The sequence below is a fragment of the Rhinoderma darwinii genome, chromosome 5, assembly GCF_050947455.1.
Source record: "Rhinoderma darwinii isolate aRhiDar2 chromosome 5, aRhiDar2.hap1, whole genome shotgun sequence".
NCBI lineage: Eukaryota > Metazoa > Chordata > Amphibia > Anura > Rhinodermatidae > Rhinoderma > Rhinoderma darwinii.
In genome coordinates this window covers 57,343,629-57,355,941 of record NC_134691.1, presented here as the reverse complement: position 1 = coordinate 57,355,941, position 12,313 = coordinate 57,343,629, and the positions used below count along the sequence as shown (strand labels likewise).

General features: G+C 41.1%; 1 protein-coding gene across 1 annotated transcript in view; it reads right to left on the bottom strand.

Annotated features, from left to right (window-relative positions):
* CNGB3 (cyclic nucleotide gated channel subunit beta 3) overlaps nucleotides 1-12,313 on the bottom strand; it is a 230,407-nt gene that overhangs the window by 69,688 nt on the left and 148,406 nt on the right. The window contains exon 14 of the mRNA XM_075828074.1: nucleotides 6,032-6,191. Within this exon, the coding sequence (XP_075684189.1) occupies nucleotides 6,032-6,191 (160 nt within the window). The remainder of the gene's footprint in view (nucleotides 1-6,031; nucleotides 6,192-12,313) is intronic.

Sequence of the window (12,313 nt, the reverse complement as noted above, 5' to 3'; positions counted from 1 at the left end):
CAATATTGCATCCCTTGTCTGCTGGTTTCAGGACAATGCTCTTGTTGGAGCTGAGCCATCTCAGCTCTTTCCGTTCCTCATTTGATAAATTTGGAGAGACAGTGGGGTATTCCAAATATTTCACTTCTCTAATAACCTTTTTAAAGAACACGTCCAAAGGGGAACCAGCAGGCAAGGGAGGATTGAAAGTGGATGGAACACCACCTATAAATCTACCACTGCTACCACTCGTTTCTTCACACAAAGGGTTGTCTATAGGGATATCCATAAGTGTATGCAGCATATCCATATCATATTGTTCAAAACTCTCACTAAGACTGAAACCTAGTTGTCCAACTCTAACTCTCTCCTCACCTATCGGGTAATCCTTTTCCTGAACTTGATTGGAAAAAATACGATGCAAATTCATTTTGCGCACTGACCTAAATAGGTCAATTTCAAATTTAGTGAAATCAAATTTAGAAGTGATACAATAATTTTGAGAGCAACGAAATACAATCATGTGACAAAACCAAATTTGTGAGATTAACCACTGTAATCTCACTATCACCAGCAAGAGAACCAAGGTCATTGCTACTCAGAATGTCATTGGAAGACGGATTTCCTATTTTCTCCAAGAGACCTGCTTTCGTTTGATCCCTGCGTTGCTTCCTCTTCTGCCTCTGCCTGCCGCGTCGTACCCTCCTCCTGAAGGGATGTGGCCCTTCCCATCGGCCATGTTGTCAGAATTATCCGGTGGAATGCTTTGTGAAGGTGTTTCATCACCATGGCTGGAATCTGAGCCAGAGTCCGTTGTCCAAAAATCAGGATTTCTATTAAAAGTCTTTTGACGTCTTGATCTCCTAGTTTTGCGATTGCCCCAATTGAAGACATGGTCATTGTCAAAATCGAACTTATCCCTCATGAATTTGTCTTTTTTGCGTTGTTTTATTTCAGACTGGATGGGAATAATCTTTTTATCCACTTTCTTAATGAACGACTGAAATTGTAAGTCAGTCAGTCTTGTTTTTAGTTCCGTTTTTGCTTTTCCCAGATCATTTTTAATGGAAAGATATTCCTTCTCTGTACGTGTCAGAATCAATTCTGTCAAATTCAGGGAGTGCTGTATATGTAGTTGCTTCCACATAGCTGTAAATACCATATCATCTTGGTATTGTGAAATATCTTTATACATCCGTAGACCACTAGGTGATCTGCTGCTGTCTTTATATGATTGCAAAGAGTTAACAGTCCAGAATAGTTTAACTTCTTTTTCAGACAAGAACAACACCCTATTTTCCAAGGCCTTAGTACCTAGCACCTGCAACTCATCAAGGTTCGGTTACTGAGCCCCTCTCCCGCTACTTAGATTGGCTATTACGTCCTTTATTGGTGAATATTCCTTCATATCTAAAGGACACCAAAGATTTTCTGTCCATAATTACAGATTTTGGTTGGCAATCCCATTTTAAATTGGCTACCATTGACGTCGAGAGCCTATACACACGCATCCCACAGGATGCTGGTGTACAGGCAATAGGCCGTCAATTGGAATATACGAAAGGTGATCCCTGTCTTTCTAAATATATTTGTGAAGCGCTACAGTTTGTTCTCAACCATAACTCTTTTCAATTTGATGGACAGTGGTACCGTCAGATAACCAGCACGGCTATGGGGACCCCTGTGGCTCCTACCTTTGCGAATCTTTTTCTTGCTGAATTGGAACGGGTATTAATTTGCAATATATCAAACCCCTTTGTTAAGTACTTACAAATCTTTTTGCGCTATATTGATGACATATTCATAGTATGGTCGGGGACACAGAATTAATTTTTAAAGTTCATTGAATATCTTAATAAAAATACGATGAATATGAATTTCCCTTACAAATTTGGAGATCAGGAGATAGAATTTTTAGATGTACATGTGAGTGTAAATGAGGGTCAATTACGAACAAAGGGATATAGAAAACCCACTGCAACAAATTCGTTGTTACGGTTTGATAGCTATCACCCTAGTCACATTATGTGTTCCCTCCCGTATGCACAATTTTTGAGATTGAGGAGACTAAGCAATCATGATGACACATTTTTCGAACAATCAGAGGAACTTAGTCAGAGATTAGTCAGACGGGGATATCCTTCGCATCTCATTGCAAAAGCATTTGCTCGCGTAAATGGCCATAGTCAACGATCGCTATTAAATTCCAAACGTAAGAGCAATATCTCTAATAAGGACAACAAACGATTTGTGTTGTCTTTTGCTTTCAGCCCGATGAGCGATGTAATACGTTCTACTATTTACAATAATTGCCAGCTGGTTGGGAATGATCCTCTGCTTACGGATGTCTCAACCAGACGTCCAATTATTTATTTTCGTCTATGTCAGAATTTAAGGGATGTACTTGTTGAAGGGAGATTCTCCTCCTGTACTGAGACAGGAGATTGGTTGACAGCTTCTCTACCGAAAGGTAATTATAGATGCGGTCAATGTAGAGTTTGTAGTCTTCTTCTACGCACAAGGTACCTTAAAATAGGGGGCTGTACGTTCTATGTGGATGACATGATCACTTGCAAATCGCAATTCGTTGTCTATGTAATTTTCTGCCCTTGTCAGAAATTTTGCATAGGCAAAACAATTCGCCAGATGCAAAAGTGCTTTGGCGAACATGTCCGATCTTTAGACACAGGGAAGGGCTGCCCGAGATTTATGCAGCATATGAACGAGTGCCATGGTAATAATTACCGGGTACTGCGTTTTGCAGGATTAACTCAAATTAAATTGGCCCCATCGGGGGGAGACAGGCACGTCACCCTATTAAGAAAGGAGGCTGAAATTATTTTAAAAACGGAGGCACTGGGACCGTTGGGTCTTAATGACCGCAACGATCTCAGTTCCTTTTTAATGTAAACATTGTTTCAATTTTTTGAATAAATATTGTACTGATTGTACACTTATATTTTAGTATCTTGCTATCTACTTTTGTGTATCCTTTTACTCCTTTTATGTTTTTTCCTTCATTTTCTTTTGTTAATGTATTATGTAAGCTCTTATGGAGCGTGTTATAAAAGGAGCAATGAGGAAATTACGTATAAGTCTTGACAAAGCGCTTGTAGCGTGAAATGATCGTTGGCATCCTCCACATTGTTACTGACCGAGATCAACCTCGATAAAACTTTTTTATTGCCACTGCGGTGAGTGCCTCGTATTTCCTATCTGTCTTCTATCAAGTTATACTATTAGGCCATGCCTTCAGCACGGCCTTGTAAGCATACAGCCATGGCAGGCCTTAGAAGCCTAATAAATGGCCCCGGTTCTCTGGATGGCAAATCATCGTCGCCCTACTATCATGTCGCGGGATGCCGATGGGTGACAGAGGGAGCCCCCCTGCCCTCTGACTACACATCTAGTTGCCACAGTCTGTATTGACAGAGGGATGTCGGATGTATATTACATCCACTGGACGTAACTGTATGTCCTTTTGCTAAAAGGTACAGCTAAAATAAAGTTATAGTTATAATTAAATGTGGGAAGGGGTTAAGATGGCTGTGCCATTCATATGCATTGTGGCATCTTCAGCTTGAATTTGTGATATGGTATTTGCATTGAAAATCCTTACTGAATCCACACAGTATAAATCCAGCCTAAGGCGCCCTGCACACGTCCGTAGCCGTAATCCCGGTCCATGATCATGGCTACGGCCAGCCTTGGACTGTCATCCGCATTTGCAGGCCGTGCTCCCATTGTATGAGAGCACGGTCCATAAAATAAAAAAATAGGACATGTCCTATTTTTTACGGAAACTTTCTACAGCCCAGACACCTTCCCGTAAATATACAGGAAGGTGTCAGTCGGCCATAGAAATTAATGGGTCTGTAATTACGGTCCGTAATTACGGTCTATAATTACAGATAAAATCTATGGTCCTGTGCATGGGGCCTAACCTTGCCAATTGACAGCTGGTTTAAGTGGTGGAATTGGTTAGTGTAATACCACTTTCACAGGGTGTATTTACATTAGTATTTGGAAGCCAAAACTAGGAGAGAGTCCATGATATGGAAGAGGTATGAATCTTTCCATTATGCTTGTTCTCTGTGTAGGTTCTACTCCTGGTTTGTACTTACTGAAGCAAAATACTGATCAAAATACTACTGTGTGAAAATGGCCTTAGGCTGGAATCACACATGCAGTTTCGATGGCAATTTTTTTAACCAAAGCAAGGAGAGAAATCCAAAAAGTAAGAAACGTATAAAGGAAAGACTGATGTGTCTTCTCTCTGTTATATCCACTCCTGTGTTTGCATATCTCCCAACCATCCCGGATTCAGCAGGACAGTCCCGGATTCCGGGCGGTGTCCCGCTGTCGCTGGCAGGCATAGGTATGTCCCAGTGTCAACTGTATCTGTGTCCTCAGGACGCAGATACAGTTAAACCCAATATTGAAGCAGGAAATCGTCAGCTCCCTGCTTCAACATTAGTACAGAGCGGAGGAGCAGAGGGAGCTCCTCCGCTCGTTGAGGATTCCCCGGGCACAGTGCTACGTCCAGGAGCGGAATCCCCTGCTAGAGTGATGCCTACGCTCTGGCCAGGGATTCCGCTCCTAGAGGGAACCCCTGACGTCACTGTCCATATATGTACAGTGATGTTGGGGCTGCTCCTGGAGCGGAATACCCTGCCACAGCGTTGCCGATACTCTGGCCGTGGATTCCGCTCCTAGAGGGATCCCTGATGTCACTGTCCATATATGTACAGTGACGTCAGGGGTTCCTCCTGGAGCAGAATCCCCTGCCAGAACGTTGCTGACGCTCTGGCCTTGGATTTCGCTCCTAGAGGGAACCCCTGACATCACTGTCCATATATGGACAGTGATGTCAGGGGCTCCTCTTGGAGTGAAATCCCCGGCCATGGCGTGGCCGATGCTCTGACTGGGAATTCCGCTCCTAGAGGGGGTCCTAATGGCGCAAACTGCAGTGGGGGTAGTGCTATCTACAGGTGGGTTGGCGCTATCTTCAAGGGGGTGTGGCACTATCTACATGGGCACAGTGGCACTGGCACTTTATATGTGGGCACTGGCACTAGAAGCTAAGGGGGCAGTATACTCTATGGGGCAACTAAGGTAGCATTATACTGTATGGGGGCAGCTAAGGGGGCATTATACTGTATGGTGGCAGCTAAGGTGGCTTACTGTATGTGTGCAGCTATGGGGAATTATGCTGTATAGAGGCATCTGTGTGGGCATTATACTGTATGGGGGCATCTGTGTTGGCTTTATACCATATGGGTACATCTATGGGGCATTATACTATATGGTGGCAGCTAAGGGGGCATTACACTGTATGGTGGCAGCTAGAAAACATTATACTGTGTGGGGGCAGCTACTTGGCATTATACTGTGTGGAAGGCACTATGGAAGCATGATACTGTGTGGGCTGAACCGAATGTATATGGCATGGCTTAAAACTAAAAAAAATTGCTGCGCTGCATCGGTTTTCCCTCTTTGCGATACTTGAGACTTGGGAGGTATGGTGTTTGGCACATAAACACTGCCACAAAACTGCATGTGTGATTCAAACCTTAAAGCGGATCTGTCATCTGAACATGCTGCCCTAGGTAAGGACAGCATATTATAGGTGCAGGTTGTCATTCTATTAGCCAAAACCTTACAAAAGAATATTGTGCCATTTGGTTAATAGGAGCGATCAAGGAATACACCGCACTCACTGTTATGAGTATGGTGTATAGGGGGGACCGCTACCGCCACATCTCCCCGCCCCCTCAGCAGTGATTGACGGTTGGCTACTGTGTATCTGTATACACAGAAGCCCATCAATCACTGGTGAGAGAAGCGGAGGAGGAGGGCAGATCGCTCTTCTCATGAATATACCGGACTAATAACTATAAGTCTGGTGCACTCTGTATTAGCTCCGATTAGCCAAAATGAGGACGGACCTGTCCCTGTAATATGCTGCCCTTACCTTCAAGCTATTGATCAATCTGATCTTCAGTAGCAATTTAAATTGTTCTTGTAAATGTAGTGGAAGATGAAATCATACCCAACATTCCTTGTGAATCCCATGTATACTCATACCAGCTCCGTACACGGTTCTGAACATGTTTTGGGATGTTGTTTGTGTTCATATAGGAAACAGATTTATCCACACAGGCACGGTAATGGCTTTGTCCTGCAGTTGCTGCTCCTATAACATCCCGCATCTATAAAATAACTTCATAGTTAACATTTTTAGGAATCATTTTCTTATTTTACAGTAATATTAATACGAAGATTATTGGATCTTATAGTCAAATTTATTTTGTGCTGTGGAATTTTGAGAACTTTTGTTAACTATTGGTTAGAATAGATTTGTGAAATTTTTTCTTAAGTACTAAAACAGGTAACATAAGTGGTCAAAGATAATGTAGAACCAAGTATAAAATATTGTACAGTTGCTAGATCAGGGGAAACAGTGCGTAACCAAACCGTAAATAGTCGTACCAAAAAATGAATAAGTAAAAGGTATCTATGAAAGCCCTACTTGTAAAAGCACTTCAGATTAAATTATAAAGAAAATTGCAAAATGGAGACAAACTAAAAGAAAGACCATAATCCATATCAGTCAAAGAGAAGCTAGTTCTGGCAGTCTGTAAAGGTCAACAGTAGAGCATAGACTCCAGGGACCATCATTGGAGCATTAACTTTACTGGATAGTGCAATCCAGTTGGAACACATGTCCAAGTGCCAGCGTTCAGGCATAGGTCTCGGTGGAGCATTCATGTGTCCATAGACCAGGACAGAAGCACAGTCAAAGACAGGTCCAGTCCTGTCCCAAGGAGTGTCAAATAGCCATGGTGGCCAGTATTGAGCGGAAGCCTTAATGGCAGGAAGTATTGCTGGGTGAGGGGGGGGGGGGGGGAGTAACAGGAAAGGCATTTCTTTTCTCTAGGAATGGTTAGACATATCTGTGGTCATGAATATGGCACTCAGGCCACCTTGCCGGATGGGGAATGGTCTTCACTTAAGAGGTGGTATACGGAAACACAAGGCAGAGTAACTCCAGGAGGGTCAGTTCTCACCTGGGCCAATCTTTTGGTAACAAAGAAGGAGACTTCATACGGCAAAATTCTAGGGTAGTGTGTGGACCAAGTTTTTCAGATACTGTACATGGCTGTTGCAATAGCAGCTGGGAGCAGGCCTCATTGCAGTTATGTAGCATGGCTGTAGAGGAAAGCTTGGTGAGGGCAGACCACCGGAACATCAGGGTATGTTCATATTACATTTTATTTGATAAAAGCAGTTTGATTGTTGTTTCCTTTTTTTACCTATAATCTATAAAATGGCATTCTCATTGTGAGCCCATCAACTTTTTGCCAGGACATTGAAATTGAGCAATACATCATCTTGTGCTCATGTTTAATCTGAACCTTTAATAATAAACGCATTGTACTTTGTTTTCTAGTACACAACTTGATCTTTAGATCTTTGCTGAATTGGATGTCTCATATTGATTTTTTTAAATGGAAATTCAAGTGCCTACATACATCCAGCTACTTTAACAAACTGGCAGTAGCTCATTTGTTTATAAGATTTTTTTTTTTAATTAGGCAATATCTCAAAGGATGGAAATAAATATTAATTTCATCATAACAACAGTGAAAAGCCGACTTCAGTCAGCCTGTCAGGAAATGTCAGAAAATTTTGTTAATGATAGATTTTTTTCTCTTTTTTATGCTGCCTCACAAAAATCTCCTATAATGGTTAAGCAAAGTGTGCACTTTCTATTTTATACAATATGATAAAAAAAAAAGTGTATATATTTTTCAAATATGTCATTATAAAAATTGAAAGACCACGCTATTTGTGTTATTTTTATGTCAGTTGTCAAACCTGTTCTTCATCAAAGTTTATGTGAAGAGAAATAACAAACAAAAAGAAAAATGTTTTGTTTTCTGTTCTTCGGGAGGAAAATTGACCCAGGTGGGGTGAATTAAAACTGATGCAAATTAGCCCATTGAAATTAATGGAATTTGACTACATATTGATCCCTTTAAGCTTGTAGAAATAATACTACACATAAAACAAATGATAAAAAGTTGTATTAGAAAATAAAAATAAATGTAATTGCAACCAGAACCTAATCTAATTTTTTAATATTCTATTAGAGAATCAGAGTTAAAGGGGTTTTCCCATGAGGGACATTTATGACATATCCACTGGATATTCCAAGTAAAATAGTCGAACAACAGCACACGTCTCCAGATGATCAAAGTGGTTTTATTGTCAGAACTAGAGATGAGCGAACTTATCAAAAGTTCGGTTCGGCTAGTTCGCCGAATTTCACAAAAAAGTTCGGTTCGGACCGAACTAGTTCTGACCGAACCTGTCACTTACGTGCGCCGAGCATGCTACTGTCCAGGGTGCTGATAGAGTTAATGGGCTGCACTAACTCTTTCAGCAACCTTCACAGTACATGCTCGGCGCGCGGAAAATACCATTTAAATGTAATAAAAAAATAAAAATTATACGTTCGTACTTACTTTCCTCCTGTCCGGCCTCCAGCGATGACGTTTCATCCCTTTCGCCGCTGCAGCCAATCACAGGCTGTAGTGGCGGTCACGCACGTCAGGATGACGCTTCATCCCACGTGACCGCCTCTGCAGCCAATCACAGGCTGCAGCGGCGACATGAATGAAACGTCATCGCTGGAGGCCGGACAGGAGGAAAGTAAGTATGAACGTATTATTATTATTTTTTGGCATGTATGTATGTTGGCATGTATGTATGTATGTATATCTGTGCATGTATGTTTGCATGTATGTTGGCATGTATGTATATATGTGCATGTTTGTATGTATATTTGCATGTATATATTTGCATGTATGTTTGCATGTATGTATTTTTGCATGTATGTTGTCATGTATGTATATATGTGCATGTGTGTATGTATGTATGTATGTTTGCATGTATGTTTGCATGAATGTATGTTTGCATGTATGTATGCATGTTTGTATGTATATTTGCATGTGTGTATATATATATATGTATGTATGTATGTTGTCATGTATGTATGTATGTATATATGTGCATGTATGTTGGCATGTATGTATATATGTGCATGTGTGTATGTATGTATATTTGCATGTATGTATGTTGTCATGTATGTATGTATATATGTGCATGTATGTTTGCATGTATGTTGGCATGTATGTATACATGTGCATGTTTGTATGTATATTTGCATGTATATATGTTTGCATGTGTGTATGTATGTTTGCATGTATGTATGTTTGCATGTATGTATGTTGTCATGTATGTTTGTATGTATGTTGTCATGTATGTATGTATATATGTGCATGTATGTATGTTTGCATGTTTTTATTTTTGCATGTATGTTTGCATGTATGTTTATATATATATATATATGTGCATGTATGTAATTATGTTTGCATGTATTTATGTTTGCATGTATATTTGTGCATGCTTGTATATATGTATTATGTATCTTTGCATGTTTGTTTGTATGTATGTTTTCATGTGTGTGTGTGTATGCATGTATGTATGATAGTTTGCATGTATATATGTGTGTATGTTTGCATGTATGTATATTTGCATGTATATATGTGCATGCTTGTATATATGTATGTATGTATGTTTGTATATATGTATGTATATTTGTATATATGTATGTATGGCCATGTATGATACTGTCTGCTGGCGCCCTGTATCTAAGTCAACTTCACGGCAGGCTTCTATACATGGTATAACAGTCAGTATCACACATTAAACTGAATCTAAGCCTACGACATGTTTTATTTCATTATTTTATTTTTTTACAGGTTTGGTGTTTGGACTACGTCGGTTTCGAGGACTACTTCGATGACGGTTTTTTTTCTACAATAAAATGGTTAATGAGGGTTGTGTTGGGGGTGCTTTATTTCAATAAAATATTTTATCTATATCTTTGTCTTTTTCTTTTCAAATTTTATTATTACCACTTTAGTAATGGCCGCTGTCTGAGTGACAACATCCATTACTAAGGCGAGGCTTAGTGTTAGCCAGTGCAGAGGCTAACACTAACCACCATTATTACCCCGGTACCCAAAACCACCAGGGGTGCCGGGAAGAGCCAGGTACGATCCAGTACCCGACCATCTGTTGTGATGGTCGGGCCCTGGGGCGGCCGCAGGCTGGCATTATGAGGCTGGGAAGGGCCAAAAACAGTGGACCTTCCCACCCTTGTAATGCTAGGCTGCTGCTGCTGTGTTGTATCTGGCTGGTTATAAAAGTGGGGGGGACCCCACGTCATTTTTTTAAATTATTTATTTATTTACATTTTTTTTTTTAAAAAGACATGGGGTTCCACCCAATTTATCATAACCAGCCACATACAACACAGTGTTATTAGCCTGGGAATGGACAAAACCAGTGGCCCTTCCCACCCATGTAATGCCAGACTGCTGCGGCCTTGTATATGGCTGGTTATTAAAAATGTGGGGGACCCGTCTATTGCTAAATTTGTTAAATTCCAAAAAAAAAACGACGTGGGGGTCCCCCCCATTTTTATAACCAGCCCGATACAACACAGCAGCAGCAGCCTAGCATTACAAGGGTGGGAAGGTCCACTGATTTTGGCCCTTCCCAGCCTCATAATACCAGCCTACGGCCGCCCCAGTACCCGACCATCACAACAGATGGTCGGGTACTGGATCGTACCAAGCTCTTCCCGGCACCCCTGGTGGTGGTGGGTACCGGGGTAATAATGGGTGGTTAGTGCTAGCCTCTGCACCGGCTAACACTAAGTACCGCCTTAATAATGGACGCTGTCAATCAGCCAACTGCCATTATCTAGGCACTAATAAAGTTTGAAAAAAAAACACAAAGACAATTCTTTTTTATTGAAATAAGAAATCCCCAACAAAACCCTCGTTAACCATTTTATTAAAATTTGAAAAAACGCAGATCTACGCAGTAGTCCAACGAATCGTAGATGTAGTCCAATCGGTACATCAAAATCTGCAACAACATAAAAAAACAGTTATCAATGTGAACAATACCAATACTTCTACTCACCTACACACATATATACACGCACACACAAACAAACAACCATACACAGACACACATATATACACAAACACAACAAGATATACACACACACATAAACAGACAAACACATATACACGAACTCACACATATCCAAACACACACACACACACACACACAGTTATACACACATACACGAACACATATACACAAACACATATACAAACAAAAACACACATACCCAAACACACATATACACAAACACATATACACAAACACACCCATATATACACACAAACACACACCCATATACACACATATACACATATACAAAAACACACACAAACATCTACACACAAACATATACACAAATACACCCATATATACACAAACATATACACAAAACACATATACACAAACACACCCATATATACACACACACATATAAAAACAAAAACAGACAAAGTCACATACCCAAACACACATATATACACAAACACACACATACACAAACACGGTTTCTTTTAAATGCTGCTGGGGAACCCGCTCGATCCACTATATAAGGCTGCGCTACAGTGCAGCATTTAAAAGAAACAGGATCCTGACCTGTCCATAGAGTTTAAGGCAGCACAGAGTATTTCAGGAGATGAGCGTGCAGATTCAGTGCTGCTGCGAACTCTGCTCTTACCATTACGTAGCTCTCAGTCTGTTACCTCTCCTCCACTCCTGTCCTCCAGAACACCTTCACATGATTGGCAAGTCACCACGTAATGGTAAGAGCAGAGTTCACAGCAGCACAGAGTATTTCAGGAGATGAGCGTGCGGATCTTGTGCGGGGTGGTGACTTGCCAATCATGTGAAGGTGTTATTGAGGACAGGAGTGGAGGAGAGGTAACAGACTGAGCTACGTAATGGTAAGAGCAGAGTTCACAGCAGCACTGAATCTGCACGCTCCTCTCCTGAAATACTCTGTGCTGCTGTGAACTCTGTTCTTACCATTACGTAGCTCAGTCTGTTACATCTCCTCCACTCCTGTCCTCTATAACACGTTCACATGATTGGCAAGTCACCACCACGCACAAGATCCGCACGCTCATCTCCTGAAATACTCTGTGCTGCTGTGAACTCTGCTCTTACCATTACGTGGTGACTTGGCAATCATGTGAAGGTGTTCTTGAGGACAGGAGTGGAGGAGAGATAACAGACTGAGAGCTACGTAATGGTAAGAGCAGAGTTCACAACAGCACTGAATCTGCACGCTCATCTCCTGAAATACTCTGTGCTGCCTTAAACTCTG